At 34.4% G+C, this 21,753-nt stretch overlaps 1 protein-coding gene across 3 annotated transcripts; it reads right to left on the reverse strand.

Moving 5' to 3' along the window:
* Window positions 1-1,862: 1,862 nt before the first annotated feature.
* On the reverse strand, window positions 1,863-21,517 carry LOC128185820 (uncharacterized). 3 transcript variants are annotated; one of them, XM_052855491.1, is made up of 2 exons: window positions 21,501-21,517; window positions 1,863-4,081 (listed from the first exon to the last, which is right to left on the reverse strand). In XM_052855491.1, exon 2 carries the CDS (start codon window positions 4,072-4,074, stop codon window positions 2,326-2,328), a length of 1,749 nt encoding a protein of 582 aa, XP_052711451.1. In that variant the 5' UTR covers window positions 4,075-4,081; window positions 21,501-21,517; the 3' UTR covers window positions 1,863-2,325. The 3 variants fall into 3 exon arrangements, with proteins under 3 accessions (XP_052711451.1, XP_052711449.1, XP_052711450.1); XM_052855489.1 differs by lacking the exon at window positions 21,501-21,517 and adding an exon at window positions 14,866-15,363; XM_052855490.1 differs by lacking the exon at window positions 21,501-21,517 and adding an exon at window positions 5,982-6,059.
* Between the last annotated feature and the right edge of the window lie 236 nt (window positions 21,518-21,753).

The following is a 21,753-nucleotide window of genomic DNA, read 5'->3' on the forward strand; positions in this document are numbered from 1 at the left end:
TAATTTTAGAGATTTTTTACTGCTTTTATATAGAAATACATGTAGCGTGAATTCCACGGCGAACCGTACGCGCATAATTAACGCGCATGTAACAATTCGTTATGTTACCCGTTGCTAAGTGTGTTGCTAACGCTGAGGGTAATAGAACGGATTATCAACTGCGTCTAAACCAATCAGATTTCAGCATTTAACATAAAAGTACATACCTGTTAACCCTCCCGCATTGCGCGGGAGACTCCCGCAAAACGGCCTAAAAATCTAAGATCTCCCGCATCCAACCTATCTCCCGCGCGGGAGACAAATTTCTCCCGCAATCGTATTTGTCTTCCCCATACACCCCCCCCCCCCCAATTCTGAATCTTTACATGCAAACTTTAACAACCACTGCGGGGTTTTCTCTGATTTTGAGCTCAAAAAGCTGCTGTGTAGCTTGAATATATCAAAAACCATCCAAGTACTGTCTACCGTGATCATGGTATGTCATGTTATAGTCCAGTTTACTTTTTACGATTACTTCCGGTTTTGACTTATATCAGTTACGTATTTAGTTATGCATAGGCCTTAATATAAAAAAATAAGTGAAAGCCTAAAACATCTTGATTTTACTCTGTAACACCAAAGAAAACAATACACTGCCAGTGGTGTTACTTAACAGGTGCACAGGTAAAGCATCCAAGCAACGTGCAGTGAGGCATGACTAATTCTGTCTGGCCAGCACGGTCGGTAAAAATCAAAGTGAGTTTGGAACACCGAGTGTTTATGCAAGCTACCGATAAAAGCATTTCACAAGAGTTTTTAACGTTTATAGTACCGGTACTATGAATTACTGGGATGCTATAGACATTACAACAGAGATCATTTTTAAATGATACTGGAGAAATACATGTTGCTTTGTGAATTAAAAATCTATCCTATATATAAGGCAAAAAATAATTTTAATGAATATTATTTACTGGTATTTTCTTAACTGGGTTTCACTGCAAATTCAAAATATGCAAAATAAATTTTCTGTGTTTACCCTAGATGTCAGCATGCAGTGATGGTTCAATACTGAACAATAAGAAGACTTTATATAAAAAGTGGCACTATTGACTTCTTGTATTGTACCATGCAAACAAAATAATACTTTTCTGACCATGTACAGCAATACAAGTTGTAATTGCACACTGGTAGTCATAGAAATAATCAAATTTAAAATGATTGCAAATGCATTAATTACAATGGTAAAATAAGGCATCTAACAGTATTTTTAATATATATTTGCATTTCACGTGAAAAAAGGTCGTTTACGCAAAATCTCCCCCTTAGCGAAGTTGGTAAGGGGGAGATTCTCCCACATAGCAGCTTTGGAAGGTTAACAGGTATGAAAGTATAATAAAAAAAATTATTGCACCACAGATTTATAACAGAGTTACCTGTCTAAGGGCACTAAGGATAACGTTTATTGATTGCACACTATCACAAACTCAAAGACCGCTCTCTATGATGATATAAAACCTATAAAACCTCTCATATTCTTGTATGCAGCCAGAGTTTGTCTATTTTAATAAATTACCAATAATTTTAAGATGTGTGTAAATACCTTGAAGTTCATGGACCAATCTCTCACTGAGCTCAATCAGACGAGAGTTATATCCGGGGAAGGTGAATGGGCGGCAGTTTTATCCAGGGAAAGTGTATGGGCGGCAGTTTTATCCAGGGAAAGTGTTTAGACGGAACAGTTAAACCTGGAGAAGGTGTATGGGCGACAGTTATAACAGGGGAATATGTATGGGCGGGACAGTTATATCCGGGAAAGGTGTGTAGGCGGGATGCTCATAGAGATGATTGTGAATTCAAATCGCAGACAACCACATGGGATATAGAGAGTAAATTATTTATTTACTTTAAAAATAAAATAAATAAACAGTAAATATATACACTAATTATTTGATACTCGAAACACTAAATAAAGTGAACAAAAAAGAAAACATTGCGTGGGTTTGGTTTTTTGCAAGTTGAATAATAAGTATCAATTTTGCAATAAAAGTTACATGTAACATTAACGGAAATTATTTACACACATTGATACACAACAGTTTATCCATCCCCCTCTCAGTTTCATATTTAGAACATTGCGTGAGTTTGATCATTTGCAGATTACATAAATCAATTTGATGATATCTACAGATCTCTCTCTCTCTCTCTCTCTCTCTCTCTCTCTCTCTTTCTCTCTCTCTCTCTCTCTCACACACACACACACATACACAATTAAGCGCACACAAACACACAATTAGAAAAAATCTCTTTCGGGTTGGGATTTATGTATTGTACATTAAGTGAGTGTCAGTTTGTGCACGGAGTACCGTCAGGTAAGGCGTCGTGTTTCTGACAAAACATTTCATTTCGTACAAACACCACATCCAATGCATACCCATCATTATTGTTTTTGTCATTCGATAGCTGTGAATGTTCGGTGTAGCCCCCGATCTCTTTGAAGTACCTTCTCAGAGCATTCAAATTTTCCAACGAATTCTTATACACAACATTTTTTCCATCCCACACACGATACTCAATAGACCACACATCCACCGTGAAACGTTTGGACTTCAGTCCCTCCCTCAAAGACTCTAGAACCGCCATTTCTGCCCCTTCGACGTCTAAAGAGAAGAAATCTATATGGTTAGATTTGACTTCCTTTAGTGCATCCTCTAGGCTGAAACATGGGACGGTAACTTTGTTGTTCCTGTCCAACATTTTGATGTGGTGTTCATCGATGTGATTCTCAACACCACCAACCGTGTCACCCTTAATAAAGGTCACTGTTCCCATGGTGTTCGACAGGCATGCGCACAGCCTCCACGCGTGTCGTTTTACTTTATCAATCTTCTGACATAGATCGGGGTTGGCCTCGATGAGAAGTCCCGACCATTTGTGCTGCCTTTCTAGCCATAGCGTGTTCGATAGGAACTGTCCATCGTGGGCCCCTATATCCACAAAGAACCCGCCATCTTTCTTAATAATGTCGTAGGCGACCTGGTCCTGTCCGGCTTGGGAGTGTCGTTTATCTGCGTCTTCTACCTTGGAATAGGGGTGGGGAGAACGGAGGTAGTCCGTGATACGATAGGCCTTCTCCTTTTGTGGACAACTAGTCCCGTTTGGGAACTTTTGTCGCGTATTGCACCACACGTCTGTACGAACAAACACAACGTCCAGGGCATAGCCGTCTTGGTTATTCTCGTCAGTAGATAACTGAGAGTGTTCGAAATAGCCTCCTACCTCAGCGAAATATTTTCGGAGTGCGTTCAGGTTCTCCTTCGATTTCTCGGCAACAATCTGGCGACCGTCCCACACTCTGTACTCGATCGACCACACGTCTACCGTAAATTTTCCTTTTTCTAATCCAGATTTCATCGAATTCAAGATGGACATCTCTGCGCCTTCAACGTCCAAAGAATAAAAGTCGATATGATGAATGCCGATCGCATTTAAGATTTCATCCAGACCAAAACATGGGACGGTGATTTTGTTGTTTTTATCTAACATTTTAATATGGTGTTCATCAATGTTGTCCGCGATACCGCCCACACCTCCACCTTTAATGAAAGAAACACTGTCCTGAGAATTCGACAGACATGCGCATAAGCGCCAGGCGTTTCGTTTTAACTTGTCTATCGCGCTGCAGAGGTCGGGATTGGCTTCTATTAACAGTCCACTCCAGTCGTGCTGTCGCTCCAGCCACAGTGAATTAGAGAGGAATTGACCGTCGTGGGCTCCGATGTCCACGAAAAAGCCTCCTTTCTTTTGGAGGATTTCGTAAACGACTTCATCCTGTTTGACCTGAGAGTAACGTTTGTCTTTGTTTTCTATATGCTGTCCTTTTCCATGCGGTTGCAGAAGATATTTTTTAAGGTTTGTATTTCGTGTATGTATTTTGAATTCTTTCACTGTGTCCACTTTGTTTCCATACTGTCGGCTTTGTTTGGTCTGTTTGTTTGTTTCGGCTGGTTCGGTCTTTCTGGAAATGACCCATAGTCCCAGCCCTAAGCAGATAAAGGTCAGTATAACAGCGTTGGTGTTCCAGTGCCTCCTCATCGTCAAGCTGCCAAGGAAGAAGAAATATACTCATTAGAATACCAGCTTTACTCCAACACACTGAGAAACAAATTTGAAGGCTAACGAATGCAGACCTAATATTGCTTGATATACTTACTCTCTCTCTCTCTCTCTCTCTCTCTCTCTCTCTCTCTCATGTTTTAATGTCGGCAAAGCTTGCAAACATGAAATATAGATATTTTCCTAAATTTATTATTTCTTTAGTGTTTCTAATGCAAATATGTATACTATACTTTGAAGACATATGATCTTGTTATATTTCTTAAACTTATTTCTTAATTTACTAAAACTGGACAAAAGAAATTAAACTTATATTTAAACTCATTACAGTTACAAAAATTCCATTACCCAATACGTTACGATATTTTTATCTTAATTTTGCGCATTTCGAAAGGCATTTGCTACAATTACACAACTCTTTGATATTCTTTGTTGACAGAAATTGAAAAAGGTTTAAAGACTTCATAATAATATTTTTTACATACATCTATTTTATATCGTTAAGAATGGACAGATTATAATAAAATGAACCTCATCTTCAATCTGTGATAATGAGCATAGTTACTCTCTCGTTTCTGTGGATATTATAAAATCTGCCACGCTCAATCTCAAGTTGATGAGAGGATAAACGATATTCACTTAAAAATTATACAAGTACATTTTATATTTTTTTCAAATATTCTTGTACCTCAAAATTATCACATAAGTGCTTATAAATTATGCATTTAGGGGAATTTTCGAAGTAGTTATGATATTCTTGTATAAACATATCGGTTAGTATCTGTTTCACTTCAAGTATTCAAAACCTAACTCAAAACCTAAATTGTTAATCAATTGTCTTACATGTATGTATGGCAGCATTTAGAGTTTATCACTGTTCCACATCCATTTCTTGGTATATATTTCTTAAAGTACTATTCTCACTAACCTTAATTTCATCCAATATTTAAAAATTCTGTATTTTCTATCCAACTGCAATGGTTTACCCCCACCCAATTCAAAATATATCATCATAGACGTACATATAACACTTTTCCTAACATATCATTTTTTTTTTTACAAAAATCAAAATGTATGTTCTCTAAATCACTTGCTTGGTGTTGTCCCCATAATTCACAACCATAATGTATATCGTATTATGCTACGAACATTACATGTATCAAAGAATGACAATTCTGTATCTATGTTCAAATGCAATGGCTTCATTTTGGGGAATAAATAGAACATAGCTTTTATACTTTGTAATGCCAAAACACTTTGTGTTTTATAGAAACTGCCATTAAAATTCAAAGTTGTACCAAGAATATCAAAATTTTCAACATTATCAATAAATTCATTATCATAGTTCCAACAAATTATTCTTAACCTTCAACCTTTTCTAAATACAACATCATGGTTTTTTTCTGCATTAACTTCCACTTGGATGTGTATTGCTGTAAACAATCAAGCATATCTTGTAAACCTTGCTCTGTCTCTGAGAATAGTACGGTATTGTCTGCATACAAGGTCAAGGAGAAGGCAGTATCTCTAATTTTAACAGGTAAACACACTTTCTTTTTTATAAATTCAATTTCAATATCATTTACATACAAAGGAAAAAAAAGAAGACAGAGACTTACCCTGCATCAAGCCTCTCTGACAATTAAAAAACTCGGACATCTGATTTTGATAAATTACACATGAATTCATGATGGGATTCATAGACTTTATAATATTTAACATATAACAATCAACACCACTTCTTGCTAATTTAAAGAACATTAGATTTCTATCAATTAAACAAAAGACTTTTAATAATTTTCAAAACAGCAAACATTGTTTTTTCTCTTTTGTAATACTTCGACTGATTAACCATGTAAAATAAAAATTGCATTCGTTGTACTTACAAGTGTGATACCTCTGTGATTATTACAGTCGATAGAATCTCCGTAATGGATAAAGTGATAAATAACGAGAAGATAGTGTTGAATAGTTTAGAGAAAACATTCCCTCCGAGTGCCGAAGGCCCGAGGAGGGGATGTTTTCTCTCAACTATTCAACACTATCGAGTTATTTATCTTACTTTAAAAAATTCCCCCCATTGAACCTCCAAGAAGCATTGACCATTCATATATCCAACAGTGCTGTAATACAAAAGCATCAAGCTCATTTGAGAATACAATAGTACCATACACAATAGCCTAACCAAACACACCTTTTATTCATGGACGAGTGAACAGGTGCACATTTGTTATAGTAAACCATTCCGCTGTACTGAGCAGACTTAAATGTAGATGATGAATTTTTTAACGCAAAGTACATTCAATGTATATAGATCTAGAGGTCTACACTACCGGGAAAGACACGAATACCGTTTGAATGATATTTTAGACTTGCAATGAGAAAGGACAAATCAGAAATTTAACGAATATTAACAGACGATGATTTGTTAAAAATTTTATAGGAGTCTTGTGAAGTCAAAGTGCGACAATATTCCCTGTATTGTTAAAAACTATGGAAAAGGAGTGATATAGTTCAAGGTTCAAAGAGGAAGTCTAAAAGTGTTTATGGAAGTGATTTATATGTGATCCCAAATATATCAAAATTAAGAAAATGAGATATTTCTGCTGAAATTTCATTTGTGGCTTATCGGATATATATTTACGGATGATATACAATTACGGATTACCAAATTTGGATTTATGTTGGAAATACATGTTTTAACATTTTGTCATTTTTATTTGTTTTATGCACTGTTGGATATTTAAATATCCACCTGACGAGCGGTTGGATATTAAAAATATCCAACTGCCCATCAGTTGGATATTTATATATCCAACCACTGTTGATTGAATAGTGAAAATAAACGTTGACAAAATACAATGGGTGTCAAACTCTTGCTTCAGTGCGGTAAAAAGTCATTGTGAGTACTAGCGTAAATGAATCTAGGTACAATTATTTATACTGTGGGTTTTATTGTTATTCTACACTAACTAAAACTTCATATAAATGCGTTTAAATGATTATACATTTAAATTCTTATATCATCATACAACGATTCATCCCACCGTGTTCTAATAAAATGCATATTCGCATTACTTATCTCAACATTAGGTATAACATGTTTATTTACACATATATGAAAATATAAAGGAGCATGGTCAAACCATTTCTTTTTAATTGTCAACCTGGATATAATCAATAACATGAAAGCAATTCTCTGTAACAATCGCAAATGCTGCAATATGATTGAAAAATGTACATCTATATTCTTTGTTGCCAAGTTGAACGGCAAAGCTGTGAAAATTTTCTTCCAGATCTATTTACATCTGTATTATGTGACTGTCTAACAGGCATAGGAACGTCACGTTATAATCTACATGAATAACGGGGGATAAATAATTATTCATCTCTTTGTCCGTAACTCATCTTCTAAAAACTCGTGAGTAAACAAGCATATAATACATGTACAGTGTATGGCTGTTCTTGTTTTCCAATTCTTTTAAATTTTCTAAATCATTAAGAAAAACCTTCTTTACAACTGCTAGCAAACTTTAAATGGTCAATGATGAGTGTTTGTCCAGCAAACACCGGTGCCTACGTACCAGACACTTTAAATAGTCACAATATGTCTGGCTTCCGTTCTGAACGTCATTTTTTCCCCGCTATTCAATGTATGGTGGTTTGGGACATCTGTCGATATTAATGTTGATCGGTACATTATAATTAAAATACTTTCACCAATTTAGGATTTTCAAGTTTTACAATATTTAACCAAATGAAACGTTTTAAATTTTTTTGGAAAGGTAAAAGTTTTAAAATCCCAGGCAGGATTCGAACTCTTGACTTATAGATCCGTAGTGAACTCTCCAAACCACTGCGCTTCGCTTTTAGATAATAATTTTTGGAACCACCTAACAAGCACGATGTTAGAAGAAGCTTGATCCTCCACTTTTTTGTTACTATCAATGAACAACATACATGTTTTTTATGCTCTGCAGAAGCCTAAAAGAATTTCATTTTTCATTGCACAGTAGCCACCCTTAGAAAAGTAATGTCTTTAATTCTTTATATCTCGATCAACATGTCAGATTTGGAATGCACTATTTGTTGTTAGAAAAAAAAGATGAGACTGGCAAACGCTATACATCAAGCAAATCTAAAGTTACACGATTTGTGTTACAATTCTCGGATTTCCCAAGGATTTTATATCAGAATAAAAAAAAATCGCTCGTTATCAAAATTCTCAAATGTTAAAATCAACTGTAATTATGAGAGGGTCGCCCCGCCAACGCTTCTGCCCTATACAAATACCAAGAGGCATCATCTTACCAATGGCGTCGGAAGAAAATTTAAAGAGGTGGGCTAGACTTATAAAAAAAAGACTCCCCCCCACCCCCGGTTCCGACGCCTAAACTTGCACCGTCGATTGGTGTCGTATACTAGTAATTAAAGGTCTACCCCGTAAAATGTTCCGGCCGGAATTTTAATGCCTTTACTCTAAAAGGGTCCGGACCGTATGAGAAAAAGTCCACCTAACATTAAAGGTCCGAGGTAGACATTTCATCTCTGTCTTTTTAATTTCGGGTGTTTTGTTATAAAATTTCGGGTGTTTTGTTATAAAATAAGTGGTTTTATTTTGTCGCTTACCCGAAGCGAGTTCGTAAATATCTATTACAGAGTGTACATGAAATACACTCGATTAATGGTCAAATGTACGAGTACATCTCTGTAGCTTGGTCAACACAAATGATTTTATTTAGAATTACAGTTTTCTCATTCAACTTTATTTTTTCACGTCGACCTTTATAAACAGGAAAAGAAGCTCACTGGGGGTGCGTCTTTTTACCCCAATGAACCCCAATGAACCCCAATGATACCCCAATGAACCCCAATGATACCCCAATGAACCCCAATGATACCCCAATGATACCCCAATGAACCCCAATGATACCCCAATGAACTCGTAAATACTCAAATGATACTAAGTATGTTCATAATTAATACACTTAGTGAATTTTTTGTAACAACATGTTACACACTATGTGCCGTTTTTTCACCGATTGGGCCATATCTTGTAATGGGTAATGATTAGAATTTTTTAAGCTAAAATTTGACTCAAAGATTAAATTGTTTGTGACCTGTAATTATGTCCTGATTTGAGTTTGTGCTAGTTCAACATAACCTTAAGAAAAAGAGACATATCGATTCTTTTCCATTAGAGAAAGACTTCAGTTTCGATATTTTCATTTGTGAGCTTGCTCGCAATACCTCTAGTTTCGTAAAAAAAAAAAAAAACCCAAACATTATCAAAGTACATTGTATACATGTATTAAAATATACAAAACATATCCCAAATATTAATAACACAAGGCACCTTTAACGTACCGGGTCTATGTATAGATACTAAACCAGTAAATTGAATATACAGAGCACTGAAAATGGCTAACAACGCGAATTTTCACAATTTCAATTTTTCGTGTCGCTAGCCATTTTTAGAGCTTTATATACGAGGGTTTTTCAGTATTTATTGAGACATTTTCTCTTATTCGTTTAGGAACAAAGAATAACCCTTGCAATTTCACAAAGAAGTGAAAAGTTTTCTGTCTACGGCATGATTAGATCATCCCTAGTCAGCTGTTCAACGTGCCTTCTACCAGTGACCCGGCGCAAGTTCTGCAAATTTTTCACAACGTCATTTTAACGCTTCCCATTGCCCCTGTGTTTTAAACACCTTACAGACGAACAGAAATAAGACTTGCTCTTTATTTCTCATCTTTTGTTTTCATTTCAAGATGTCATCATTTATATTTTCTCTCATTCTTGAGTTTTTGTGGAAAAAATTTCCGGTTATTTTTACACGAAAGTCAAATTACTGTTAATGTCTCCTTCAGTCATTTTGTACATACATTTATTTCAGAACTGTTGATAAAAGTTATCATGTAAAAAGAGCTTGATATTTAGTCCCTTTGTTTTAATTTTAGTAAAACCATCAGTAAAAAAAATATGACGAACTGAAGCTCTTTATCCTTGTCATCGTATAGTTTTTGTTTAAGCAATTGCGTGGCCTTAAAAGGTCTTCTTCTGATATTTTAACCAGTTTGAAGTATATTCGCTGCACCGCCATGACGTCAAAATTCAATGTAAAGTCGTTGTCAGATTTGAATTTTCTATTGCTTGGTAAATATATTTGTACCATATTCGTATTTCAACTCAAACATCAGTGAAACTTGGTCAAAATGTAGTCGCAAAAATTGTAAAACGAACATATATTATTTCATTTCTTATAACATTAACTGTAGGTATACGGGCACTTAGAAATTGGATGTTCAAGTTTTTAATCTCAGAGTTTATGCCTGCGCCAGGTAACCCGACAACCGACTTGTTTATCTACCGCCGTAAACGAAACATTTGATGTTCTTTTAATATTACTTTCTTTAGTTACTTGTTGGGGTTTCTTCGATTTTTATTCCAACTTTAACACTAATTCTTCATTTAAAAAGGGAAATATTTGAATTGTCTCAATAATTTCCGAACAAGCCTTGTATATATCTACACGCCCTGAATGATTGGTAGAAATCCGCAGCGGCTGAAACTGACAAGTATTTTACGGCTTTAAAGTAATATGTAGAAAATAATATTCTGACATTCGATATTTAATCACAGGAAAAGTAATCCCGGTACCTATATTCAATTTGACATCATTTTAAAGAGGAGGTCAAGAGCTTGTTTAATGCCGTTTTTGGAGAGACTGTAGGCATTCTAGATACATTTCAATTGTAAAAAATGGACAAAACTCCGAAATATGTTGCTTTTATCCTTCATACTTCATAGAAAATGGTTGTTTAAAACAAGATTTTTTATTGCGCTTACCAAAAATTTAAGCCCCGGCACACCCTATGAATCAAAGATATTGTTATGAAGCATCATTAAAAGAATTTATATCTTGAATTTCATAAACCTGTAGGCACCTTTCATTTACTAGATCTTGACCTTAAAATAACTTGACGACATATACAGTCGGAGATCGGAGTTGAACGTCGCATACCGAACTGTACGTCATAATAGCCAATGCTTAGTGGAAAGGGGTGCGTAATAACAATTGAAGATTGTCGGTGGAGTGTGTTTAAATTTTCATGAACGCAGATGTTTAAGGCGAGTTAACAATTGGACTGATACTTTTGATCAAGCAAATCTGATGCAAATAAACACGCATACGCTAGCGTTTTATAATTTCATTTTTATACCATGACAGACATCTTCCCAGTTAAGATTTTCTGATCCGCTCCGCTATATATAAACCGATTTTTGAGAAGCGTTGCGGATCAGAAACCCTTGAATTGGGAAGATGCACAGCAGATTGGTAGTTAATACTTATGCTTTATTTGTAAACAATGAACGGATTGTGTTGTACGTCTTAACGAATAAATGATGAATGCAGAAAACGGGAAAGTTGAATGGGATAACCCCTCTCTCCCCAATTGCTTTTTAATTTTGCTCCCAAATTGCTTTATATTCTTATTTGGGACAGTAATACAAAATTATAGAGAAATTTGACCTTGGAACAAATTGTATATATCATCCATTTCAGTGTGGATTTTTTAAAACCCAGCCAGCTCCTCTAAATATTCAGCCATGGTTTGGATTTTTTATTTTAATTTTAAAGAATAGTTTTTAAAAAAGAATTAAGAAAACTTTAGGTCAAAAATGAACAAAAACAAAAAGGAAAAATAACCCCTTGATATTAATTATATACATGCACGGTGTTTATTCACACGCTTGAGCGGAAGATCTTTTAACTATGCACACGGGGTATTAATATTTCAAAGTTCATAAGGGTATCATTGGGGTTCATTGGGATATCATTTATGGTATCATAGGGGTATCATAAGGTGTATTTGGGTATCATTGGGGTAACATTGGGGTTCATTGGGGTATCATTGGGGTTCATTGGGGTATCACTGGGGTTCATTGGGGTATCATTGGGGTATCATTGGGGTTCATTGGGGTATCATTGGGATTAATTGGGGTATCATTGGGGTTCATTGGGGTTCATTGGGGTAAAAAGACGCACCGCTAATGAGCTGTCATTCATTAAACAATGACACGAACCGGGTGTGATATACGCACACATTTGCCTTGGTTATAATCAAAGAAGGTAGTTTATATAAGAAATCAAAGATAAGTAGATTGGTAAAGAGCCCTTTTCTTTCGGCATATTAGCATTTTGCATCTGGCAAACTACCTTCTTTGATTATAACCAGAATTTAAGGGGATTCTTTTTCTTTAAAAGAAAATATCTGTGTGAAAAAAGTCAAAAGTTGAATCCCCTCCCTGTAATTTTTTTTCTAGATTCCCGTCTTTTACACCCACATATACGTGTATCATTTATATTTTTCCTTCAAGAATATCATTGCATGCATTTCTTGCCCCTCCGGGCAAGCAGTTCAGCAGAGGCCACGTGCACATTGCACCGATTTCCTTTAACCTATTTTCCTACACAATTTTTTTTGCCGCTGAAATTTTGTACAGTCCCATATATATATATGTGTAGACAATGAATACTGAACATGTATTTAGAAAAGTTATGCGTAAATTAACGATAATTGAATTTTCTTTGTATAAAATGACATATTAACTACGTGTCCGACGGGCCGGGTTTTTACACTTAAATTGAACATATGTTATTGACCATATACGTCCAAACGATGAAACACAAGTTCAATATACTATATATATATATATATATATAATATATATATATATATATATATAATATATATATATATATATATAATATATATATATATATATATATATATATATATATATATATATATATATATATATATATATATATATATATATATTTATATATATATATATATATATATATATATATATATACACACACACACACACACACACATCTACCATGTATAATTTCCTCTTTTTCTTACGGAAAAATATAGTCAATTCATAGCTCTATAGAAACAGCCAAACTGAAATTTACACACCCCATTTATCGATTGGTCGAAATCTACAGCGGCTGAAAGTGACAGGACTGAGTTGACACGCCCTGTTTATCGATTGGTCTGAATCTACAGCGACCTAAGTAAACTCACGGACTGCACGAAATAATCATGATGATGCCAGACTCAAAGTCTCACAAGAGACGATTTGGCTGTTTCTTTTAGCTAACGTACACTTATGTACATTAACAGTAATTTAGTGAATTTTACTAACTTTTCATAATCAATTTATTAATTAGTTAAAGAAAGATGTTAATATAAACAATAATATGCTTTCTTTGATGATTCATGCGGGTTATGAAGGTAGCGATCATTGCAGGAAAAATTAACATAACCCGCTAACGCGGGTTATGTATTTTTACTGCAATGATCGCTACCTTCATATCCCAAATGAATCATCAAAGAAAGCATTTTATTGTTTAAATATCACTAACTGCTATACAAATAAACACCTTTTTTTTTTTAGCAAATACGTGTAATATCTGTAATTTTCTATAAATCATATGTCACTTTCATAAATCATTTCATTAGTTATAGACAACTTAATTTAAAAAAAATTCTTCGATTTTAAAGCCTACTAATAAAAAAAATATATAATTTTCTAATATCCGAAACGTGTAAAGAGGAGCTTCACCGACGTCTAAATGCATATGTACATGTAATTTAGTTACTCATTCTTTTATTAAAACATGTGTAAGATACTTCACATTCATTCTAGCAATTTTGCACAAAAATACGAGAACCAAATACTGCCTGCAGCTACTACGACTGGACGAACAAGAATTGTTAATTGTTCTTTACTGGATCAGTGAGGCGCGACCAGTTAAACGAGGCTTAGATTCTAATGTTGACATTTCTTCTTTAGGTCCCACCGTCTATTCCAACTTTCATTATAACGGAAACATTCTTAAAAGCTACAAAGTCTCAGACCCATTCTTGCCGAAATATCTGTCTAGTTTTGTTTGTCAGAATGGACCATGTTCTGTTTTATCTGGAACGGACAGTTACTTGTAACCTGATGAATTTCAATTACAATCAATACTTTGCAATTAAAGCGGTCATCGTTACAATAGCGTGGAAATGCTACACTACAGTGTTGTAACAGACCAAAGTAAACACGCGTACACTTGGGAGAAATTCTAAAGGCTTTTACCGTATCTTGACCACTTTCAGACAAATTAATAAAATAGGGAGAATAAAATTCTTATGAAGGTATGCAGTGAATCTAGTATACATGTATATATGTGAAACTGTGAAGCATACTCAATCGATCCTTAGCGACAATGATATATCAAAACAAGAATTATTAACCTCTATATGGTCATGTTTTAAACCAAATGCTACTGGTCTGATTTGAAAAGAGAACACTTGGGACAAAATTTGGTTTTGATTTGTGCCTGAATGACTCAAATGTAAGCCATTGATTAAATATAGGGAAGTGTAAGTCTCAAAATGCCATGTACATATAGGTATCCTCTGTCAAACAAAACATGTGATTAAAAAAAGAAAAAAAATGCCATTTCATGTTTTAAATCATCAAACTAGTGTTATATTCGGTTTGCCGATCTCGAATACCTAATATCTTTTTTTTAAAAAAATGACACTTTTGAGGGGCAAAAACGAAAATACCGATGAAAAATCTGAATCTAATTACACATCTATGTAATTTAAATTAAGACTTGACTTTTCTACAGCATTAAATACGTTATGAAATAATATAATAAAGTCGAATAATTAATGAAAATTCCAAAGAACTAACCGGGTTAATGTTGTTGGTCCGTGCTGGTCCGGGCTTGATTACGGCGAGCATAAAAGGGAATCGATCGCTGATTTCACGGCACGCTGACCAACAATGGGATCAAGCGGGGTCAGTCCGCTAACATCTGCGACAGTACTCGGCAGTACTGGTACCGGACATCCACCACTGTAACCGCACACTAATGTTAAAAGAGTCAGTGGCAGCTCTCTGGGTTGCTCTACATTTATATTATACTGACGTCTAAGGAAACGCGACACATCTTTTACCCCCACATGTACATGTATACGCATTTAAAACTTTACCCACCATATGAGGGATATCCAAAAAGTTCGTGGACAATCGCGTTTTTGTCATTTTGAATAGGTTTACATTTATATATTGTATACCGAAATGTCTGTCATAAAATTCCAAATCAAACTAGAGTGGTTTGGGATATTTTCCCTAAAATTAAACTAAAACTTTATTGTATTAAAGCGTCGCGGAAAGAACTGTCATGTTGTAATTTTTGTATTTACTGCCACCCAGTAAATTCAAAACTTTTAAGTATAATTTTACTATTCAAATTCAAATACTTATGCAAAGAATTGTCATGTATAATGTACTGTATTAACATGTTGTTTTGTATTTTAATTTCCATTGCGAGCTCAACAAATATATACGTATCGACAAGCCTTATTCCGACTTTGTTTGTTATTTGCAGCTTTGCAGATAGTGCACCAAGACAAATCACGTCATTTGCATCGAACGAACAAAACGTCCGGATTATTTGAGCTTAATTCCCCACACAACCAAACAACAACAAATATCAACAACAATAAAATTATTAACTTTTACTTTGTCATGTTGTAAATTTTGTATTTACTGCCACCCGGTAAATTCAAAATTTACAACATGACAGTACGCACGACGCAGTGTAAAAATCATCAAAGGTTCGTAATTAGGGTTTTAAATATATTTATATTTACAGTTTTTATAAAACATGTCAAAACATCATAATCTCCAATTGTAAAGTAGTTAGATTTATACATCTGAAGCTGCTTGTAAATGAACAGAGGAATCAAACAAGATATTACGGCAAGAACACTCTTTTAAAAAGTCAGAAAAAGCGAAGATGGCTGATCGTCACCGCGTCATCTTAAAATTGCGTGCCGACTGGGGTAAAACATTAATAGAATCGAAACATATGGTAGAAGAAATAGTAACACATCGAAATATCTGAGATTACTTATGTACATAGTGTACAAATGGCACAAACGATTGTACCCACCTGGTCAGACGGTGATTGCGGCTCATTACTCTCAGGTAAGGAATACGATATTATAGAAACGTCGTCATAAATCGACGTCAGATTTCATGGGGTACGTGGCCTGTATAGGCAAAGTATATATAATGATAACTTCCATTGCTCTGAGTATCTAGATATACGACGCTATAATAACGTCGTTATAACTCAACGTCAGACTGGGCCGTGCGGCCTGTGTAGGCAATGGATGTATAATGATAACTTTAATGTATGAATGTACATTGCTCTGAGTTTTTATATATACTTTATTATTATAGTCAATTTTTAAAATATTACAATACTTTCCTGAATTTGGCATCGTTATAAAGAGTGTACACAGCTGACTGGTCGATCGGTATTATAAAAGCTAGGGCCGTTGCTTTAAATTGAACCAATTGCGGAAAATGGTACCTTTTTCTTACATTAAGAATATTAGCCTAAGCCAGAATATGACTTTCAAAAAAATCATTTTCATTTTTTTACTTATATCCATGTAAAATGAACGAATTTATTTTTCAAAACAGTACTTTCATGTTACACGTGCTTATTTATTAAATAATAGATAGATTTGCTTACAAATGAGATTAATCTCTCATAATTTAATTTACGTACATAATTCTCTGAAATATTGATAATGTTTACCCCATAAGGTCATTTATCTATAGAAAATAGAATTATCCAAAGGACCTGCCTTTTTAGGATCACATTGGGCGTATTTTTGGCCCGGTAAAATTCATTAAAATATATATTTTGTAAAAAGTTCCGTAAAAAAAAAATTTTGCAGAGGTTTATCATTTCATCTCTTAAAGAGTTTAGCTTTTGGTTAAATTGAAAACATGGTTTGAACAAACCGTTGATCAACATGTACTGTATAAATTGCATAAGATATGGTTTTTTGGATATCGGTAAGTATTATAGATCGAGATCGGTACATGTATTTAGAAATTGCAGTCACATACACGTAAGAAGCTAATTACCTGATATGCTATCAAGACAAAACTTCTATTCAACTATTTTTACTGGTTTTAGGACTGTTCTAAAAAAATGAAGTAACCTTTCTAGTATAGATGATATATAGCTTTAACAAGTAGGTCAAATTATTCCCCTTTGTATATTAATCTCCCTTATGGCACTGTAAACAACCCCAGTCAGGATTTCATTTTAGATGTTTATGGACTTTTAATGTTCAAAGATTTGGATTATATTCAACCTTACAACGCATTGATGGTTAAAGAGAAAAAAGGTCGCTCTGTCACGATTTGGGAGAAAATTGATGAAGCTGCATTGAAAATAACAGATTATTAGTAACAAACCATTTTGAGGCTGTAAATAACTTTCATCTTAAAATCTAATTCATATTAATGAAGAATTCAACACTTTTTCACTCACTTCGAATTTACACACCATGTTGACATTCGGAACACTCGGGATTTTTCATATTAGATTCAAACTAAGTAGAGTTATCTTCCGTATGTCCTTTGATGAACAGAATATATCGTTTTTTGAGTTTGTTCATGCAAATGTGATATTGTGGAAACATAAACTAAAGAGCCACCCGTGATTTAGCGTGAATGTAATGCGCATGCGCAAGATTGTAAAATCTAAAAAATCCAGATGATTTCCGGAAATTTTAAAGGAATTTTCGTTGATTATTAATTAGCGAAGTTTGATTGAGAATATATAAAAACAAATTGGTAATCTTTAAGTACAAATGATGTTTAAAATATATAAAACAAAAGACAGATCTCTTCCGATTTCTCGGCAGTAAAACCCAAAAATTCGAATCTATAATTTTAATATAGTAGTATAGATTTCTCTTATGACTTCGATTAGACAATATATCTTTATAAACCTGAACTAGAACCTATCTTTAAGCTAATTTCTTAAGCTCCATTTATATAAACTTTGAATTTTTGGATTAAAACACTTTATCCTGCACATAGTTCTTAAATCAAAGTTAATTAAAAGTGTTTCAAATTACATTTTTGTCTAAATGTGCAGACAGTTAATTCGAGATACTTGACAAATGTATAGCCAGTGATCCAAATCAACCGCATTTTCGATTAGCTCTTTCCGTACAGTTAAAAAATAACGGCAATTTAAAAAGTTCACCGGGATATGATCTTGGTTGGTCACGTGATCAAATCCTGTGAAGCCCGAAGGGCTTCTTAGAAGATTTGATTACGTACCAAGTTACCAAACAAGTTCATATCCCGGTGAACTTTTTAACATTGCTGTGTTTATTACAAGTTATATTTACGTTTGAGAATGGCAAATCGTTTAGAATCATTAATATAACGGCTTTTTAACGTTTTTACAATATTGCAACCGCCAAGAGATAAGTGCGTGCGGTTTTCATAGTAACGTCGCGAAAACGTTAATACAGAATTGAACGTTTTCGCTACTCTATAGGTTCACATTTGCAAATGTTATAAATATTGCTCATTGAGCAAAATGTGTATCAATGATATCTTGGGGCAGAGTATACACTTTGTCTCAAGTATCTGTTTCCACTACATATTGTTTGGTATTTCGATAATCATTAACACCTTTGTATCAAAACTACGTTCATCCAAATGTACAAAAAAGTCTACATTATCTGTTTTGAAACGCCCCCTCCTCCCTTCAGGCTTCAATACACAACCCATCATAAGATGTCAACGGGTATTTTGCATTGCAAAAGCCATGAGAGTGCGCGGATGATAACGATGAAAAATTGTGCGAGGTATTCCAATTGACCTCAGAATGAAGAAATGATGTAGGCCAAACATTTCCCATGATAAATCTCCGTAAGAAATATGTTTCGTTCATCTGAATTTTTTCGAGTGAAAAATGATAATGTGCCAATAGAAATAACTTGGACATTTTCTTTATTTCAAAAACTAATCATACTGTTCGTTCACCCCACTTACTTTCTTGAGCTTTACAACTATATTGTATATATGTAAATATTTTTGGTCTTCTTATGTACCTCTTGTACCATTATATGGTGTTGAATGAAAATAAACTGAACTGAACCCTTTCATCAATTTCAATTGTAGGACTACTTCTTTAACAGGTATGTGTAATTTTTTAAATTAAAAATCCTACTACTGTATTATGAAGCAATCAATAACTTGGGACAAACTTTAATTCAAAATAAAAAATTACCCAAAATCATAAAACTTGAAACAAATCAAACACATTATAGCAATAAATAAACAACATATTAAGTACATTAATGTAAAATAGCGGTCGCATGCAACAATGAAAATTATTTATAACGTGTTTGATGGTTCACGATTTTTCTCGTTGAATTCAAATGCATCTTTTCTAATTTTTAATAGACTTATAGCGAGCGCAGCTCGCCGGCGCGCAGCGCCGGCGAGCGAAGCGAGCTCTAAGAACCAGTGTGCGCGGGAAAAAGAACGAGCTAAACCTACAGTTCATCAAACAAAATTTTTTGTCTACGTCCCATAATGCTCTCTAATGTTTTCACCCGTGGTGCCGTAATTTACAGTGACTTAAAGTTTGAAGACACGTTTTGAGTACCGCATATGCTTTTGCGACACTCAAAAGATTTGTTACATGCTTCCATACCTTCGTATTGAGTCGAGAAACGTAAACAAAGACGAACAAAGTCATGGATGACGTCACAGTGCACTCGCGCTATATTTCCCGCGATAAATTTAGAGGTGGATCAAACATCTGTAATGCGTGTACTAGCTATTTCAGTTTAGACTGCGATACCTGCCTCATTGACATATGATTATTATTATTATTATTTTTAATATACAGATTTTATGTATATATATTAGCAAGAGCCATACTTTACTGTCATATCGATCCATTTTTAAGCTAATTGTGCATGCATAAGTAGGGAGGATTTAAATAAACAATAGGACATTTTGAACTAAATAAAATGAAAAAATAAACACTTTAAAAAATTATGTAGATATTGCATATAGTCAGACCATTAAATTTAAAAGTGGGGAATTACACACCTACAAACAGGTACCGGACTCTCTCTCTCTCTCTTCTTCTCTCTCTCTCTCTGGGAAGGGGGTTGCGCTGTATGTATCATAACCATTAAAATTAGTACATTTGGCATACTTATTGTAGAGCAATACTCTCTCAAAAATTCTTTGACGTTCGTTGATACCTAAATAAAACTATAAATTGACAATGATGCAAGGTATGTGTAATTCTTGCTGCGCTCGCCAGAACGGTAGCACCGTAAAACATATTACCGAGCGCAGCGAGAGGCGGGCGAAGCCCGCCTCGCGAAGCGAGGATTAATGGTAACACGTATATATAAGAAAATCAGTGAAAAATGAGAGTTGAATCAGGGGTACTAAGGGCTAAAAAAATTTCTTCCAGCCCTGGGCGCCGCCATACTGGCCGCCATTTTGTTTTTAAAAAGTTAGTTTGATCATTGATTGACTGGCGCTTATCGATGTTTATTGCTCCTAAACTCGATTAAAAACTTTCCAATGTTTCAATAGAAGGTAATTTAAATTTTAAAAAATTAAAGTAAAAAACAGATAAGTTTAAATAGTGCTTCAATCAAGAAATACGACTAGTTCTACGTATATCTTATCAAATTATCAGATGGAATATAAAAACATAAACATCAAGGAATTGATCTTTTATATAGATACTGAATAAAGTATTAAATTTTTATTACCTGTAGTTGTGATGAATTAAATGAAAGAAGAAATAATATTTTGTCGGAATCACGTAACTCTCTTCGGCTGTTTCCGAAGACAAAACTTGTACGTTTTACGTACGAGACATGACGTCATAATGTAGACTGAGCACGCGACGTTTAGTTTAACTTTTGCTAATGATTCTAAAAGTAGGCGGATCCAATGTGTGCATTTCAAATACAAATATTGTACAAATATCAAACTGTACTGTGTTAAATCTGCGCTCGGTCCAACGGTCACACCGTTTACATATTAATTATGTTCATTGGTGCCATCTTTGGCGAAAACCCTAGAATTTCGACAGCAACCTCTGACGTTTTGTGTTTATTTTGTCGTTTGACAATACAAATCGTTTCCATATTATTGCACTTTAATTACCCAGGATGGGGCTACCCATACATTGAAATAAAAAAAAGATTTCAAACAGAAGTAAAATGTTCTGCTGGACGCTTAAACTCATTGATAGCATATAGAATTGATTTTTTTAATTTGGTGTACCATGCAAAGGGACAACTTTAAGTATATTGTAATGCAAAACTCAAACTGTTTGCAAGCGGCTAAGTATGAAATTAGTGTATCGATCTATAGAAAGTGTTGTGCAAACAATTTTCTGGACGATGCTTGGGAAGGATTAACACTTTGAAGCCGATAATGATTAAACATACCTTTTGTCTCTTGTGACTCTTCTCTAACAGGAAATAAAGTATGTTGTGTAAATTTCGAGTAATGCGGATACACAATTTGCAATTTCCGGATTAATTGATACTGATATTTTATCAATGAAGGTTTTACATGGCCTGTATACAGTAAATCATGAGAGTAACCAAACGACATTGAGTGTTGTTTATGATTATACTGCGGCCTCAGGGTGTATGGAATACAACCGGGGTAAAAATCCCATGCAGTAAATACAACATT

The sequence above is a fragment of the Crassostrea angulata genome, chromosome 5 (assembly GCF_025612915.1).
Source record: "Crassostrea angulata isolate pt1a10 chromosome 5, ASM2561291v2, whole genome shotgun sequence".
Taxonomy (NCBI): Eukaryota; Metazoa; Mollusca; class Bivalvia; order Ostreida; family Ostreidae; genus Magallana; species Magallana angulata.